The 20,135-nt window shown below is 36.3% G+C and overlaps 1 protein-coding gene across 2 annotated transcripts in view; it reads left to right on the forward strand.

The window, feature by feature from the left end:
- The window catches only part of LOC124613054 (L-asparaginase-like), a 339,172-nt gene that overhangs the window by 274,990 nt on the left and 44,047 nt on the right, over positions 1 to 20,135 (forward strand). For both annotated transcript variants that reach the window (XM_047141629.1, XM_047141630.1), the window contains 4 exons: positions 904 to 1,089; positions 11,648 to 11,761; positions 11,875 to 12,084; positions 13,724 to 13,848. In XM_047141629.1, the coding sequence (XP_046997585.1) occupies positions 904 to 1,089; positions 11,648 to 11,761; positions 11,875 to 12,084; positions 13,724 to 13,848 (635 nt within the window). The remainder of the gene's footprint in view (positions 1 to 903; positions 1,090 to 11,647; positions 11,762 to 11,874; positions 12,085 to 13,723; positions 13,849 to 20,135) is intronic.

Here is a 20,135-nt window from a genome sequence, read left to right on the forward strand (position 1 = left end):
GGAAATTTACAGGATGACTCAGTGCATTGCCATTGGTGGTCTTCTGCGAGCATCTTGTGCCTACCTTGTGGTATTACAAGGTTTCTGTCAGACTGAAGAATGTTGCTATGGGAAACCAAAGAGCAAAAAATGTGAAGATCACCGAGACTGATCATCTGATCTTGCTGCATGAGTTTTTAAATTTTTGCAACTGTCTCATTATAAATTTCAGTGCAACCAGCTGTGAACTTCCCTCACCATTTGTTGACAGTTTTGGAATCCAAGTACAAGTCTCCATATCCCACTGTCAAATGCTAGTGAATTTCAATAGTTTTAGCATCTTCTACATTCAGCACTGAATGACAGCATCAACTTCACATCTTACTTTGCATTAAGTTCCATTTCAAATGGTAGGTGATGGCTCTTTGAGAACAGGGAAAATGCTGATCACAGCAGTGTGACCAAGAATAATGTGAACAGTTTAGTTTTGGTATTACCCTTGTATTAGTAATACTATTTTGAACAGCTTCTTGGGTTCTTCTTTTGATCTGTTTTAAACATTTAGTATATTTTATACTTGCTTTTAAAATAAAGATTATGTATTCAGTTTGTGAAGTAACACTATTTATGATAAAGAAAACAAATTTTGTGAGTTGTCATGATCTTTAATATGCATACGTTGTCATCTTGGAATTTCCTCAGCTGTTCTCTTGAAAGGTAAAGTATAATAATCTTTAGTGTTCTTGTTCACAATGATAAGTGAGAAAATGTTACTATGATTTATGTGGTTGGTAGCAGTATTTGCTACAGTGTAATTTATGAAAACAACTGTGGTGCTCTCTAACCAAAATGGATGAAATAATGTTATTATGTAATTGTGATTTTTAATAAATATTTAAAGATTTGTGTCATATATTTGTTCAGGTCACTGCCTTTTTTCAACCGCCAATAGAAGGCATTGTTTTGCAAACATATGGAGTAGGTAATGTTCCAAGCAACAGGAAAGACCTTCTGGAAACTATAAAGGCTGCTGTTGACCGTGGGGTAATAGTAGTCACTTGTACACAGTGCCACAAGGGAGGAGTGAGTGCACTTTATGAAACTGGTAAGGTGTGTGTTGCTTACTGCATATGACATTAATATTTCTTATGTATGTGTAAAAAAAAAAGTCATGATTTTAAGATTTCTGGTGCTTGTGATGATAAATAGTTACAAAGAAAATTTAATGATATAACTGAAAAAGAAATTCTAAAGAGAATGCCTCTTTCATTTGAATACTCATTACCTCAGCTCTCTCTCTCTCTCTCTCTCTCTCTCTCTCTCTCTCTCTCTCTCTCTCTCTCTCAACCATACAAGTAACATAAGATCAGTCCTATGAAAGGTATCAAGGCAATGATCTACTTGCAAATGTGCTTTGAAGTTGTGCAAAAAGAATCATTGTTAGGAAATGCCTCAGTTTCTGCCTTTAACAATAGCTGAATATTTTTGCAGACTACAAAAATAGAAGCGCTGTCATCATTTCTAATAGCCACATTGTTGTTGTCTTCCATCTAAATACTTTATGATGCAGCTGTCTGTGTCAGTCTTTCCTGTGCAAGCTTCTTCATACCTGCATAATCGTTGAAACCTACATCCCCTTGAACCTGCGTAATGTAGTCCAGCCTTAAGCTCCCCATGTTCTGGTGTAACCACAAGCACCAGAATGAAGAAGAAGAAGAAGAAGAAGAAGAAGAATGCAAGACCAGAGAAGGCAGTGAGAAGACATCAGCCAATAGCATGCTGACCAGGACATCACCACGTTAGGAGCGGCATCTAGCTGAAGTGTATATAAGCGCCGCTCCTGCCAGCCTCGGCTGGACATAAGTAGACAGCATTAACATGGCCTAGCAGAGAGCGCTATGATATCAGTTATTAGTGATCCGTATCCATTGCTTGTTTGGACTTTGTCCGTAGTGAAGAACATTACTGTTTGCATGTCACCCATTGCTTGCGACACTTGTTCTAAATGCAAAGTTAAGTATTGTCAATCTGCTTTATTGAAATAAAACTATTAATGTTATTTGCTTGAATTTTTGTATAGCATTCCAAGAATGCAGCATTCCTTAGGCACTCTATACAAGATGAGTGGACAAGACTCCACACCCTGTACAATATTTACTTCACACACTACCTCCATAACCATACTGACTATTCTTTGATGCTTTGGTTTGTGTACTATTAACTGATCCCTTATTGTAATCAAGTTTTGCCAACACCTCCTTCTCCCCACTGTAAAATATGTCCAGAAGCAAAATATGTGTAATAATCACCAAAACAGGTGCACTTCAAAGGTGTGCTGGACAATCTGGCAGAGTGGTAACTCCAATCAATGTTCAGCAATCCAAATTTAGATTCAAACTAATTGAACAAAACTTTCCAAACCCCTAACAGAAATCACAATGAACTATAGACTATTTCAGGACTGACAGTTGTGATGATTTAGTTAAAAGTCATCACTGTTACACAAACGAACGTGTGGCAGTCAAATTCCACCATCTTTTGTCTTATCTTCATCAGAGAAGAGGAAAATGATGGTAGGACAACAGTTGTGTTTTTTTTTGCATTGAGTGTTAGCAGTTATAATGTAAAAGATGTAAGTACTTTTAGTGTAGATGGTATTATAGTCTTGCTGCAAATCCTACATGTGGTAGAAATGGAGCTTAATCATTGTAAATGTATAGAAACCGCCTTTTGGCAGCATAGAAATTTTCCTAATGGCATGTGTTCTACCCCAAGAGCACTGAAATTTTTTGCTTGAACAGTACACTTACATGGGAGACAAGGCACAGTGCAATTACCAATATGCATGTGGCCAGCAGAGCCTTTACCTCTGGCCTATATATTCATTAGTTCCAATATGGAATGCAGCCAGCAGGCTGCGCATGGAACTGCTATTGTATTGGCAGAACAGATGGCCTCTAGTAGCTGAATCAAGCACAAACTTCATGCGAGAGCTGTGAAATGGTACTCTCACAAAATTGGTAGTTGTAGCACTCCTCTTCCTTTGCAAAGAAGTGAACACTGTGCTCACATCCATTTCTTCTGTGGTTGATGTAAGTTGTTGAGTCATGCAATGCCCTGCCACTGGTACATTGCGTCAGAAGTGGTGTGAATGCGGGCAGGTGCGGTGCCTGCCCCCTGTGAGAGGTGATATGGTAGGACAACTGACACTGGCACAGTGTCCATTTCCATGTCTCAAGTCCAAACCCAGGGAAGGACGTTGTGACAAAGGTGGTGGAGTAGGCAGAACATACAGAAGCAATGTGTCCATTCTTATGGCATCTGTTACACATTGCCCAGCACTTGGGGCACACAGTCCTTTCATATTGAATGGAGCAGTATGGGCATGAAGGCAGTGGAGAATGAGGCTGTCACTTTCGTGACATGGACTATTGTTGCGGAGAACACTGATTACCTGTATGACACTGAGACATCTGCTGGACAGCTGCAATAGCATTTGCATTCCCTTGAAAACTGACTGAAGGCTGGGAGGGTTGAGAGGAATAAATTTCTGAAACTTCAGACCAGGCTTCTATATGACTACCTGCAGCCCATGAAAATTCAAATGACTGAGCTATGTTCAATAATTCTATAAGCTTAGGATTTTCACACTGTAGAACTTGCTCTGAATCTTCCCTATCAGGAGAAAAAGGTATAACTGCATCACAAACCATTTGATCAGCGTAGGATTCAGTATGAACATTTGTCACAAAATTACAATGACAATTCCTTGTAGTTCTGCTGACAATGCCGTTGTTTTGGCCGCTTTTGGCAGTGGTAAAACTCCACACGAGCAGCAATAAAGTGAGTACATTTACAGTGATAGATAGAAAGTAACTTGCACTGATTGAAAGAAAGACCTGAGGATTCTTGTAAGAGGGTGAGGTAACACAAAAACTGATACCTGCTAGGTGAAGTCCATGACAAGAAAAAGAGCCTGGCACAGGTTTATATCTGTTAACCCAAATGCCTGGAAATATTGCTGCAGGTATTTCTTGTAAGTGTTCCAATCGTTTGCTGCATAGTCGTATACAGAGAACAGCGGTGGATATGTTTTTGGTGGGGATGCAGTTTGTACCAGTGTAGTTGTTAAACTGGCAATGGCAACTGTCAGTGCCTGCTGTTGCTAGAGAAAAGATTTAAGCTTGCTAGAGAAAAGATTTAAGCACTGCCTCTATGGAAATTAAACTCGAAGGACTAAAGAATGAAGGGTAACACGCAGAGTAGAATACCATACTCAACACGAAAACTGTTCTAACCCAAGAACACTGTAATGTATTACTCAAACAGTACATTCATATGAGAGACAAGGTGCAATACAATTAGTAATACACAAGTGGCTAGTGGAGCCATGCACTCTGATCGATATATTCACCAGTTCCATTAGGAGGCACAGCTGGCAGGCTGCACTCACAGCTGGTGTCTATTAGCAGGCTGGTGGCCTCTAGTGGCCAAATCAAGCACAAACTTCATGCACAAACTATGAAGTGGTGCACACACAAAATTGGTAGTTGGAGCAACCTGTTTATAGTAAACTTTATAGTAAAAAGGCTGAGTTAACATCAGACTGATTGGAGATACAAACATTGACAAGTCATCTACTGACCTCATCTCAGAAAACTAATGCTAACACTAAATCAACCAAGTTCGATTCCACAAGAACAGTTGTGCACAGTGACTGTGGTGTATTTCAAAATGGGAAAAGGAAATCAGCAATCAGTCACAAATTGAATCTGAATTTTATTGCAGATTTACATTTTAGCTATTGCATTTATAGACATGTGAAGCTTGTGACAAAACATGTAACTGTACAATTTTAGCATGTCTGTAGCCAGATTCTAATGTGGCAGTGTATTTATTAAAATCATATAGTAACATGTGTTATTACAAGCTTGTAAAGTTAATATGACTTGATTTAAATGTACTGAGGGCAGCTATTCTTTAGTGAAACCTAGATCTGCAACAAAATACCAACTGTATTTACAGCTGATTGTTGAATTCCTTTCCCTTTTTTGGAATATTAGATCAGTTAATTTAACTCTCATGATAAATGAGCCCACTAGAAAGATTAGTAGCATCAACTCATGTACATGTACTGCCAGTATAACTAACATGTCTCCCAGCACATTGTAATCCACCCCCTCCTTCCTACTTCAGCTGTTGTCCACATTAGTCTGTTATGAAGATTTGAGAGGAGCAAAGATTACAATAAACCTTCTAGTTTACTTACCTTTTCACATAGAGTTGGTGTGAGTTGTTCTTGTCTAGGGGTCTGATTCTTGAAGCTGAAGCTGAAGTTCTCACATTTTATGTTCTCATGGTTGAACTGATCTAAATAAATCTGAAGATTGTTGTTGCAGAATTTTCGTTGTTATGTTAATATATTTTGTCACATTTTAGTATATCATACAGCCTTTTGATTTTTCACATTAACAAGGCCGAAATTACATTGTTCACACAAAATACAAAAATATGTCCACTCACATCAGAGGCTTGATTACTACTGCCTCACTCTGCGGAAATAACAATATTCCAAAGGGCTTACAATTTTTCTTGACAAATGAATTTATATTAGTTTCAATTATTATTTCATAAATGAATCCAGAAATAAAAATAGTAAACAGTACTAGATTGCATAATTAATAATAAAAATTTTAAGAGTGCCAAATAATTCATAATTTCAAATGTTTCTAGAAAAAGTAATTTTAATTCGGAACTAGTACTGATCGATTATAACACCCAAAATAACGTAATGCCTTTTCATAAATTTTATCTCAAAATATAACATACTGTGTATAAAATTGCATGAAAGTTTTCAGAAAAGCAGCTCAGATAATATTGACCTATACAAAATTCTAAAAATAATGCTGGTATCAACAACTACTGTAGAGGAAAAGCAATGCTTGAGGAGGATGTCCCATTACAGTATCCCCCTCACATAATATGGAAACAATGTGTGTACTATATTTTGTGACCTACAATAAACTTTGCCAAATGCTGTACAAAATGATGCCAATAGATAGAATACAGAAGTATCTGATACATAAAATATTACTTAAAACATAAGAAAAATATCTACTATACAAGTCATAATCTATACATATATGAGGACATGGCATTCAGATTTTCAGATCTGTGGGCCATTCTGTATCAAGACTAATGACAGAAAGTCAAAACTACAATATTACAACACTAAACTAGAGAGATAAGTGCAGAAGCAATGTAAATTACTAGAATTACAAATTCCAACTTTACATCTATAAAGTTACACCTTCAAAACCATCAAAAGAGAAGGAAAAAAATCAGAGTCTAAGTGTGCGATGAGTGTGCTGACTCGAGAAACTCACATGACGGGTACTGACCAGAACAATGTACTCAATCAGCCACATAAATCAGAGTATGTAATGATATGTTGACTCATGAAAAGAGAAAATAATGGAAAAAATATTAGGGCCTATGTTTACAATGTGGGGATCAACCCACGAATCCAGACCACACTGCATACACATCATCAGAAATGTTTTGACTTAACGAAATGAATAAAGTTCATAATTATATATCAATAAGTTCCATCATATGTAAAGAATAATTAGATGAAGCATCTAACATCAATCAGTACTTGAGTACACCGCGAGTCGAGGCGATGAGGGGTACCCAAATAGAGTTAAACGTGAGTTTGCACACAACTCGAGTTCCAGTGAGATACAATGCAGTCCTAAGAATAAATACAGGCAATCGGTGTCATAAATAGCTTGGAATGATGACATCGAGTAGCATGAGGACCAAAGTCAATGTGTGAAATCAGAAATGTATACATCTTCTTATACAGATTATACTCGATTTATGATCACAATCATAAATGTCTTCCACACTATTTATACTTGTTCAAACTAACTACCCTACATACATAGAAACCTAGAAGATTCATTTACAATTGATGAAAAAGACTTAATGAGTGTTTAGATAAGAAAATTCATTGAGATGTATGACTACTAACCTAACAGTGCCGAATTTTATCAGATTCTGATAATTATTTACAACATGGTTCATAGAATATACTCCTGAACTTTTTAAGTTTTCACATTTCTGTGTTGAACATAGCAAATTATCAGCTGTAGAACATCAACTCAAGTCAAACAAGATTTTAAGTTACATAATGTATTGGTAAGTTAATCCCCCTATTTGAAAAAAACATTAATTTATGTGGAATAACACTATCCATAGCAGTGACTACTTTTATAAACAAATAGTTTCTTTAAAATTATATAAATACAAAAATTTTCATATAGGATAATTTCTTGGATAACAATTTACAAGTTTAAGTCTCAAGACTGATTTAGTTGACAGATGCTCGAGTACATTACCCAACACCTATAATCTCTTGAAAGTCGAGTGGACCAACAAGGGTGTAGCCATACAGGAGTGTGGGAATGGATCCACCCACATCTTCCAGTTTCCTCCCTAGATTTCTCATCACACACTCAAATGGATAGGTAACTTCCTGTTTAGCTTTCACATCGAATCCTGTACTAGGCATGCTGTTCAGTATCTCCGTCACGTAACAAGGCGTATGTTTTGCCTACCTATATTGAAAAAAATTAGTACTCACAGTTCACGTCAGGATGGATTAAAAAGTGTTCACACATATGGTACATTAATAAGCAGAGCTAAATGCAATGAAAAAATGAACTAGTAAGGTAATATATACATGTATACTAAAGATATCAAAAGTAACCTTCACTTAGCCTTTAGAAGATTAAAAGAAATTATGTACACAAGCAGGTCAAGTTGGACTGCACTGACACAGTATCCGACAAATGCCAGCAAAATGAGGTATACGTCATAGTTGACGATGTACTGACATAAGAATTCTGTGTTTAACATACACATGTGTTTGGTTTGCACAAATGAAACTCTAAGATACACATGAATAAAATGAGTCTTCACTCACTTTACCACAACACCCATGACTTTACCCAAAAGAGTTCATGACAATTAAATTTAATCATTTTCTGTAGAGTACACAAGAAAAATAACAGTAATAATAATAATATTTACCACTAATAGTATTCTAAAATAAGAATTTATCACTAGATATTTAATGGCTTTGTCACATTTCAAAATTGTAAAAGTATCTACCCATTTAGTCACATGGCATATTTGTATGAAATTCTAAAGCACAAATGTATTACAAAACAGAATTATATAGTTGATGAACCTGCAAATACAGCGTGGCATTGACTTAAACTCAGTCAATAGATAAGACAGAACTTTAGAAATAACATCATCATGCATACTATGTTCTTGACAAAGGAGAAAGAAAAAAACAATTAGATACTTAATGGATCATGTCTATAAGCTTTCAGGTCAGTGATACTGCAGGATCCAAACAACTTCTTAGATTTAGGATACAAAAGTCTGTATGCATTAGAATTGGATTTTAAAGAATTTCGAATGATCGTATATGAATACCAAAAAATTTCGTTCTCTCAGATGTCAGCACTTTAGTTTCTCTTTGGCTTTCACCAACACAAGATCTCCTACCTCAAACTTAGAAAATCTGCCTTTACCATCATGTCTCTGCTTTCTCCTATCTCCCTGCTTTTTCATCATGTCCCTGACACATTCTTATCTCTCTTGCGGTGACAGAATTTTATGTGGTGGAAACTCAACATTCACAGAAATAAAGTTAGCTAGTCTGCAATTAAACATGATTTCAAATGGTGAAAACCCTGTTGAAGAGTGTTGCAAACTGTTCATAATATCCTCAAAATCACTGACATCATGTCTGCCCCCGGTAGCTGAGTGGTCAGCGTGACGGAATGTCAATCCTAAGGGCCCTAGTTCGATTCCGGGCTGGGTCGGAGGTTTTCTCCACCCAGGGACTGGGTGTTGTGTTGTCCTAATCATCATCATTTCATCCCCATTGACACACAAGTCGAAAGACTTGCACCCAGCGAACGGTCTACCCGACAGAAGGCCCTAGTCACACGACGTTTTTATTTACTGACATAATCCATCCAACTGGTATGATTCTTACTACAATATGTTCTAAATAGTCTTCAGATTTCTCTCTTGTATCTTTATGCAGGATTACTCGACGTATGGTGCACAGAGGTTAGAATATGCCCTATTTTTGCATGATCAACAAAATCTTTCCAAGCTTGTGATGTAAACTGAGAACCATTGTCAGATAAAATTGTTTTACAAATACCCACCTGATGAAAATACGTGTTTTCAAACTTGGAAATGATTTGCTTACTGGTAGCTTTCATAAGGGGAAACTACCTTATGAACTTTGAAAATACATCAACCACCACATAAATATAACAAAGCCCATCCTTAGACTTAGGCAAAGGTCCGTAGACGTGTGCAGACATGAGGTCTAGGTTACTGTTAGGCGGTATGTTTTGCATTTGACCTCTACTTGTTTGGTTACTTACCTTCACTCCTTGACATGAGTCACAGCTTCTTGACACGAGTCACAGCTTCTTGACTCTCCTTCCTATGTTATGAAAATAGATGCTTTTCTGAATCTTTTGTGTACATTTGGTTGATCCACAGTGACCAAAACTCTCATATGTATAAGTATCAATACATTGTTCCACCCAACATAGTTTCCAATCATCTGAGTCAGTCTCATGTCTCCTGAATAAAATAACCTTGTGTACCTCATAGTATTGTCTAGCCTTTCCTCCTCCTTTCTTACCCAACATGCCCTTAATCAATTTCCATTTTTGATCACAATTTTGATACCTATGGATGGCTTTGCAAATTTTCAAGATCTTTTTTTCCCCCTTTCACACCTCTCAAGTACACAATTTTAAACCGTTTCTCTCCAGTTCCAAAGTTGTTAGATCCTTCACTCCCTAAAGGTAGCCTAGACAAAGCATTAGCAACTACATATAACAATACTCCAAAGGGTTTATAATTTTTCTTGACAAACAAATGTATATTAGTTTCAATTATTATTTCATAAATGAATCCAGAAATAAACAAAGTAAACAGTACTAGATTGTGTAATTAATAATAAAAATTTTAAGTGTGCCAAATAATTCGTAAATTTCAAATCTTTCTAAAAAAATTGTAACTGTACATTCAGAGCTATTACTTATTGATTATAACATCCAAAAAAAAAAAAAAAAAACATTCCTTTTCATAAATTTTGGCTTAAAATATAACACACTTTGTATAAAGTTTTATGAAAGTTTTCAGAAAAGCTGCTGAGATAATATTGACCTGTCCAATATTCTATAAATAATACTGGTATCAACAACTACTGTTGATGAAAAGTAATGCTAGAGGAGGATGTTCTATTACAACATGTTACGCATCAGTTCTTAAGCTTGCTATTTCTGACCATCAGGCTAGGTGACAGGAAGAACCATCCACAATGACAGTGTTGAAAATCTCAACAATAAACTTTCAGTGAATTTAAATCTGACTTCTATTACTGCTTCAATGTCTCACGCCGAGAAGTATCTTTGCCATTTAATGACCCCCCACCCCCCACCCCCCACCCCCACCCCCAAAAATAAATAAATAAATAAATAAATGAAAAGTGACTGCATAAATCATGAAATGACAACAGCAAGAGGAAAACTTCTACTTCCCCAATGTGCTTTGCTAAAGGATTGCAGTCATTGCCACCTAAAGGGAGGATTTAACAACTGTCATAATTGTTACAAAGAACTATTAGGAGCTAGAAACAGTTATGTAGGTACAATGTTAAGGAAATCAAGTAACACTGGCACAGCTGTTTGAAAAATTATAAATAGCTTTAAGACTGTAAAGACAAATCATCTAGCGACCTTACTATCAATCAGGGATGGAGTGTCATCAAATGGCAATAGCAAACTGCAACTATTTTAATGGGCACCTTTCTTCTGTTACAAAATCAATAAATGACCACCTCAGCAATGTACAGTTTGAATATAAGGGCTTTTGTACATTAAGACTTTGACAAAAAATTCTGAATCAGTATTCTATGATGGGTTGTCTAAATTAACAAGGTGCATACAGAATATGTTTGGTGCCATGGACACAGCAGCAGCATCAGCAGCAGCAGCAGATGATGATGATGATGATGATGATGATGATGGTGACAATGATGATGATGATGTAATTCCATCAGGTACCCTTCTATACAATCTAAAAATAACCCTGATTTACAGGAAAGGTGATAAATCTAAAATTGAAAACTACTGATCCATATCAAGGTTATCTGCATTTTCTAAGGCAACTATGGATGTTACTTACATGAGACTAATGATATTCCTGATGCAACAGAATGTAATGTTTGAGACTCATAATAACTTTATGAAAAATAAGTTCATTTCAGCACCCACAACATAGTTAATATATGAAATAAAAACTGCTATAGAGAACAAGAAGTATGGTCCTGAAGGGTGACTTGAGCTTGAAAACATGTTTGATTGTGTAAACATTGACACAATACTTGACAAACTATCGAATTACTTATCAGAGGAACTGTCTATGAATTGATAAACTAGTATATGAGCAACAGGAAACCTCGTGATCCTCTCATCACAGTAGTAGCAAAATGTTGATCATGTATTCTGTTGTACTGTACAAATTAATTAATAAAATTTACTTTCTAATTTCACAGGTACTAGCTGACATGGGAGTAATTGCTGGTTATGATATGACTCCAGAAGCTGCTCTTACTAAGCTGTCCTATGTACTCTCAAAAAAGGATTGGAGTGACAGTATGAAACGAAAGGTAATTAACGTACATTAATTATGTAGCAGCCCCTTTTTACTTATGCAGCTGACGTGAGAAAAACTATCTACATGTAAGACATATGTGAAACAGATTTTCTACATATTTCACAGGCAATGCAAGACAATCTCAGGGGAGAGTTAAGCATAATTGGAAAGTGGAAAGCTCTACAGGAATGGGATCTTGTTGACGCAGTTGCACGCTCACTTAATGTCTACAGTCCTAAGGAACAACAGAAAATTGGTTCAGTTTTGTATCCAGCCATGACAATAGCTGCTGTATCTGAAGGAAATATTGAAAAATTGAAGCAGCTGAAAGAATTTGTGAGTGGGTTTAGTATATTGGATGACACTATAGAGGTAGTGAACTTATTGTCGCACCTTCTTGATGAAATTATTAATGAACAGTTGCTTGTACTCTGTGATTGTTTAAAAGAGTAGTATAAGTTACTCCCAAAGGCACCACTATAGCGTCTTCCACCATCTGCCCTCGCCCCCCCCCCCCCCCCCCCACCACCACCACCCGACCCACCTCTCTCCACCTCATGCTTCCTCTGTACCCAAGTTGAGTTGCTGCTCACTGCATTGGGACCTCAACACCCAGAGAGGATAGTATGCACTTCCATGTGTGTGTATGCTCACATGGGCACATATTTACTACTACTGAGGAAGGACTTTGTCCTATAGCTTATCTAGTTTTAAATGTACTTTAAATATGTCCCTCTTTGGCTCAGTGCCTTCTCTGTGTTGTAGTAGCAAACTATCCTATTTCATTTCCATTAAAATTTTTGTATTATTTAATGGAGTATAGTCAAATGAAACTTCATGGTATATGGTTCCAGAGACCTTTCCAAGTTCATCTATGACATATATAAGCAGACAGAAGTGATGACTGGGTTTCAGGCAGGATTCCCCATTTTGTATGATGCTGAGGTGCTATTCCAATACAGTTGGAGAGCCTCTGCAATGTTGTTAAAGTTTAGGGGGAATACCGAGTGAACTGAAGTGTAAATAGAAATTTGGACTGAGGAGGAATATGTGCTAGGATAGTGTGCAATTGTGCAAAGCCACTGTAGCAGGATAGTGTAGTGGTTGGTGCATCTGCCTTGTGATCAGGAGACCTGGGTTTGAATTCCAGTATAAATACAAATTTTCATTCATTGCATCAGTCTATACATACACATCAAAGTATAGTCAGTTTCATTTTTAGTTACATCTGGTGCTCACTAGGTCATTGTATTCTGGGACAGATGAAATAGCTCTAAAAGTTGAAATGCCACACTTTCTTTTGAACTTCAAATGAGAATGAGGAATAGAAAGTAGTAAAAATGAAATATTGAGCACTTAGGAGCTTAATTTTGAAATTGTAGGATAGAATTAGGCTGGTATGATCCAGCAGAATGACAACAAATGAACTGAATGCTTTACATTTTCTGTGATTTGTTGCCTCTTTCACTGGTAAACAAGCAGAAATATTTGAAGTTCAGACAGTTATTTTTCCCTTTATTTCCCTGTAGAATAAAATTAATTCATTAAAATAATGTTAGAGAGAGGAAAGGAGTACACAATACCCAAAGAAATATTTTACAGTATCAGTTTTTTTATATAAAAGATGGACCTACCTGGTGCATTAAAGCCTTAGGTTTTAGAAGATCTCAAACCTAGAAGTTATCCTTCTGCAGATAGAGTTCCATCAAAAAATGCTCTCATGCTTCAACTCAAAACATACGGTTGCACAATACTTTCCGCAAATAATGTGGCTCAGTTTCTGGTCTGCTACACATTTTATTTTGCCAGGAAGGTTCATTTTAGTGCACAATCTGCTGCAATGTCAAAGCTTGATTTTGTGTCAGACTTTGTATTGAAATGATTAAATTATTTAGAAAAAAGAAATAATGCAGCATAGTTATTACTTCATATAACTATTTTTATTAAAGTAGGCATTTTTTGTTATTCTTAACAGGGAGCAGATTTTTCTTGTAGCAACAAAGACCATCGGACAGCTCTCCATATAGCATGTTGTGAAGGAAATGCAGAAGTTGTGCAGTATCTACTTATGAATGGTGCCAGTGTACATATGAAAGATAGGTAATACCACAAAAGTGGTAAGATGATATGAAACATTTATTTAGAGCTTTATCAGGTTTCTTAATATCTGCTGTGTTTCAGCTCCTATTGACACTTTGAAAGAAGGTGTATAAACATATCATTCTTTTTGTTCTTTGCATGACTATGTTATGGAAGCAGGGAGTTGGAGTGCAAAACTATTACTCCTGGAGTTGACTGATTGAGTATACAATACCAGGTCAAATCTATTTATCAAACTGGACAATTGTGACCTCAAGTATAAACAGCACACTTAATACAACATAATGACTTTAAGTTAATATAAGAATGACTAGCAGGATAAGGCTACTAAAAGTTGAATTGCTGCAGCAAAATTTTATTGAAAAAACAGGTTCCAACTTTTAACTTCCTTAATATAGTTTCTGACAACAGGATGTTAAGACAAGTATCTTTCAAAACAAAGAAATCCAAAATTATTGCTTTTGTAAAACCATAAGACAATCATTTTGATTCATCTCGTTTATCGAACAAACCATAATCATGGAACCCTCTGGTCTTTTGATGTGGATTTAAACCCCAGAAATACAGAAATCTATAATACATATACAAAATGATGCTTCCTTTGAGTTGCAGCATGCCAAAACCACTATAACCCATAATTCAGCAGCACACAACGTGTATAGAGCGTGTTTTGCTTTTACAGAAGCGACATTACATGGAGTTCATCAGCACAGACTGTGCCCTCATACACATAGGCCTTATACACTGGTTTCATTCACTTTAACTAATGTTGGATTCATACATGCTTACATCACCACAAAAAGCAACTATTACATTATCTGATAAAGCATTCACACTTCTGCAGTAACATTGTTCGAGCAGGGCTCCAAGCACATTACTTGTTCATGGCCAACTCCCCTGGCCCACCAGCCATGTCATACCAGCCACACTTCTGTCTTGCTTCACTCCATTCAACAACCAGCTTCTCATTGCTCACCAGAGAACCTGTGGAACTTTCCAGCCAAAAGATGGGTCATTACCCCTTCATGTGACTATTGATAAGTGCTGACATCACACAACTGTTGAAAAAATAATGAGATTGGCAAACAGGTACACCATTGCAATCAGAAGTAGCATCTGGCATTCTCCAGTGCCCTCTGTTGTTCCTGATCTACCTAAACAATGTAGGGGACAATCTGAGCAGTCCACTTACATTTGCAGGTGATGCTGTCATTTACCAGTATACGATGTCATCTGATGATCAAAACAAATTGCAAATAAATTTAGACAAGATACTGTGTGATGCAAAAAGTGGCAATTCACTCTGTCATGAAAATTGTGAAGTCATTCACATGAGCACTAAAAAGATTTCATTAAATTTAAGTTACACAATAAAACACACAAATCTCAAGGCCAACTGAATACCTAGAGGTTGTAATTATGAATAACTCAAAATGGAATGATCACATAGAAAATGTTATGGGTAAAGAAAAGCAAAAACTGTGATTTATTGATATAACACTTACAATATATAACAGGTTTACTAAAGAGACTGCTTACACTATCCTTGTCTGCCCTCTTCTGGTATTTTGCTGTGCAATGTGGGATCCACATTAGATAGGATTTATGGGGGATATTGAAAAAGATCAAAGAAGGGCATCTTGTTTTGTATTATCATGAAATAGGGGAGAGAGTGCCCCGGGCATAACACACAAATTGGAGGGGCAGTCATTAAAACAAAGGTGTTTTCACTGTGGCAGTTTTCTCGTCAGAGTGTGAAAATATTTTCTCACTGCCCACCTACATGGGGAGAATTGATCATTATAATAAAATAAGGGATATTAGAGCTCACACAGAAAGATTTAAGTGTTTGTTTTTCCCGCACGTTGTTCGAGAGAGGAACAGTAGAGTAGTAGTTTCAGGGTGGCTCAATGAACCCTCTGCCAGGCACTTAATTGTGAATTGCAGAGTAATCATGTAGATTTAGATTGCACAATATGAGCTCTGCAGTAGTGACATTCCAAAATTCCTATCTCATGAAGTATAAGATTAAAATGGAGCATTGATTGACCGTTATGTGGCTGTAGTTCCACAAAGGTGCATTTGCAACACATGGTTATCCGGAAAATTTTATTTATTTTAATGTCAGCTACCTTGGCCTGACCTTATTATTGGGTTGTTTTAATCCACCTGGGTAATAAAGTTGTTCTGTAATTAGATATCCTGTCCAAAAATCCATGATCTCCCAGCAGGTGAAGGCCCAAGTTGCGTGATTTGGGATATTGTTATTTTTTATGACTGAGTGGAAACTGAACTTTGCCAGTTGAAAAGTGCAGAAGGAACAGGTTCATGAAACAGCTGAATATGGCGTGTTTGACTGCTGCATATGGAGCTTGAGTGGACACATTGTTAAGTGACAATCATAACACGTTGAGAATACAAGTCAAAGCACTACAATAATGGGGATCTGTGCCAGGGGATATACTGCAATCTGCAGTTGCCAGGAGATATACTGCAATCTGCAGTGTCTAGTGAAGATGACACCCTTTCTGTTGCAGGAGCTGCACACAAAGTGTGCTTACCGGTGGTCAGCAAAGTGAGACATAATTTTATCTATTGAACCAGCTGAGCTGAGACAAGTCAAGACATACAGCACTTCATATCAGGCATGGATTAAGCTAGAATCTATTTATGCATCCATGGGACCTGCTCACAAAGGCATGTTGCTTAAGCATCTCATGCTTCAAAAAGGCAAGCTGAAGATGAAATGTGCATTTTAAAATTTTCTGGCAAACTGAATGTTCATGTTGCAGTATCTTGCTGAATACATTGATCCTGTGGACAAGTAACATGCTATGAGATGGACATTAATGGTGATCTATTGTCAATAATGTTGCATTGCATCTTCCATATATTTGATAAAGGACATATACCAAAAAGTATTTATTTGCCAGACTGGTATTGCACCCTTGTATACTTTCACGTATACCGGTGTTCTTGTTTTATCAACATAGTGGTGCATACATTTGTTGTTTATCATCTGTAACAGATGCCACACATGGTGGGTTTATGTCCAAATACTATTCCGGGAAACTGATATTTTTAAAATGCATGTCATGATGTACAATGAGATGTTCTTTACCAAATATATGCAAGATTGGGAGCACCCAACACATAAGATTTTCACAAATCTTGCATATAGATATGATAAGGTTAGGTATATCACCTCATCACAGTTTACACCTACATTTATACTCTGCAAACTACTGTGAAGTGTAAGGTAAAGGGTACTTCCTATTGTATCACGTATTATGATTTCTTTGCATTGCATTTATGTATGGAAGAATGATTTTAAATGCCTTTATTAGATGTCAAGACACTCAAAAATAAAAATTTGGAAGAAAACAATGGAAGGATTCAGAAAGATAATGAAAATGCAAGTGCCATGATATTTGTTAAATCAAAACAAATGGTTCACAAAAATGTCAAAAGGTGCTATGAGTGACAGTGAAAATTGGAGCAAAAATCAAATCAAAATCAGCAATAGCAGAAACCATTGTACAGTGTAACTTATGCAATAAAATGGAATCAGAATCAGAATTTTTATAATCCCATAACATAGAAAGTCAAATCACAGATCTGATGTACTGGGGACTCGTCAACATTACATTTACATCACGATTATAATTTGTATATACAGTATTACAAAAACAATATATCAACACTCCAGTTTACATGTATTACAAAGTAATATATAACAACAGTGTTTACATTGTGAACATATTTTTACAATCATTTATTCGACACAAAACTGCTAAGCTTAATTTACAAGAGACGTTTCCTTGCTCAGACTTCCACATCATCATTCATAAATTCTTCTACGGAGTAATAACATTTCTCCACTAATAACTTGTGCAGCTTTGGTTTCAGTTGCCCTAGCTCCATGCTGTTTATTTGTTTCTTTTTTAGCATGATGTAGATTTTCATGCCCATATATTCTGGGGTTTGTGCATATAACTTTAACCTGCGAGTAGGAAGCATGAAGTTTGTCTTATTCCTAGTGCTGTATCGATGCTTAAAATTGTTGTCTGTGAATAACATAGGGTTACTATATACAAAAATAATCAATTCATGGATGTACAAACAGGGGACACTCAATATTTTTAGATTTCTTAACAGTGGGTGACAAGATTCTTTTGGTCCTGTGTTACACATATTTCTAGCAATTGATTTTTGTAATTTCAATATTCTAATGTTTTTGCTTGTATTACCCCAAAAGATAATGCCACACCTTATATCAGCTTCAAAATAGCTGTGATAAACTACATAAAGAGGATGAGTTCATTTTCAAGAAGAAACTGAGTGCATTAGCTGTGCATAAAGTCAATGAAGTTCATTGTTGTCTTTCAGTGATTAGATTAGATTAGATTGGATTAGATTAGATTAATACTAGTTCCATGGATCATGAATACGATATTTTGTAATGATGTGGAACGAGTCAAATTTTCCAATACATGACATCATTAAGTTAATTTAACAACATACTTAAGTTAATTAAACAACTTTTTTATTTTTTTGTGTTTTTTTTTTTTTTTTTTTACTTTTTTAATATTTTTTGTTTTTTTCCTTTTTTTCTTAATTTATATCTAAAAATTCCTCTATGGAGTAGAAGGAGTTGTCATTCAGAAATTCTTTTAATTTCTTCTTAAACACTTGTTGGTTATCTGTCAGACTTTTGATACTGTTTGGTAAGTGACCAAAGACTTTAGTGCCAGTATAATTCACCCCTTTCTGTGCCAAAGTTAGATTTAATCTTGAATAGTGAAGATCATCCTTTCTCCTAGTATTGTAGTTATGCACACTGCTATTACTTTTGAATTGGGTTTGGTTGTTAATAACAAATTTCATAAGAGAGTATATATACTGAGAAGCTACTGTGAATATCCCTAGATCCTTAAATAAATGTCTGCAGGATGATCTTGGGTGGACTCCAGCTATTATTCTGATTACACGCTTCTGTGCAATAAATACTTTATTCCTCAGTGATGAATTACCCCAAAATATGATGCCATATGAAAGCAATGAGTGAAAATAGGCTTAGTAAGCTAATTTACTAAGATGTTTATCACCAAAATTTGCAATGACCCTTATTGCATAAGTAGCTGAACTCAACGTTTCAGCAGATCATCAATGTGTTTCTTCCAGTTTAATCTCTCATCAATGGACACACCTAAAAATTTGGAATATTCTACCTTAGCTATATGCTTCTGATTAAGGTCTATATTTATTAATGGCGTCATACCATTCACTGTACGGAACTGTATGTACTGTGTCTTATCAAAATTCAGTGAGAGTCAGTTTACAAGGAACCACTTAGTAATTTTCTGAAAGACAGTATTGACAATTTCATCAGTTAATTCTTGTTTGTCAGGTGTGATTACTATACTTGTATCATCAGCAAAGAGAACTAACTTTTCCTCTTCATGAATATAGAATGGCAAGTCATTAATATATATTAAGAACAACAAAGGACCCAAGACTGACCCTTGTGGAACCCCATTCTTGATAGTTCCCCAGTTTGAGGGATGTGCTAATCTTTGCATATTATGAGAACTACTTATTTCAACTTTCTGCACTCTTCCAGTTAGGTACGAATTAAACCATTTGTGCACTGTCCCACTCATGCCACAATACTTGAGCTTGTCTAGCAGAATTTCATGATTTACACAATCAAAAGCCTTTGAGAGATCACAAAAAATCCCAATGGGTGGTGTTCGGTTATTCAGATCATTCAAAATTTGATTGGTAAATGGAAATGTCGTGTGGCTAGGGCCTCCCGTCGGGTAGACTGTTCGCCTGGTGCAGGTCTTTTGATTTGACGCCACTTCGGCGACCTGCGTGTCGATGGGGATGAAATGATGATGATTAGGACAACACAACACCCAGTCCCTGAGCGGAGAAAATTTCCGACCCAGCCGGGAATCGAACCCGGGCCCTTTGGATTGACAGTCTGTCACGCTGACCACTCAGCTACCGGGGCGGACAATTTGATTGGTAAAAGCATATATGGCATTTTCTGTTGAAAAACCTTTGTGGAAACCAAACTGACATTTTGTTAGTACTTCATTTTTACAGATATGTGAAGCTACTCTTGAATACATTACTTTCTCAAAATTTTTGGATAAAGCTGTTAGAAGGGAGATTGGACGGTAATTGTTGACATCAGATCTATCCCCCTTTTTATGCAAAGGTATAACAATAGCATATTTCAGTCTATCAGGGAAAATGCCCTGTTCCAGAGAGCTATT

This window comes from Schistocerca americana, chromosome 4 (genome assembly GCF_021461395.2).
Source record: "Schistocerca americana isolate TAMUIC-IGC-003095 chromosome 4, iqSchAmer2.1, whole genome shotgun sequence".
NCBI classification, from domain to species: Eukaryota; Metazoa; Arthropoda; class Insecta; order Orthoptera; family Acrididae; genus Schistocerca; species Schistocerca americana.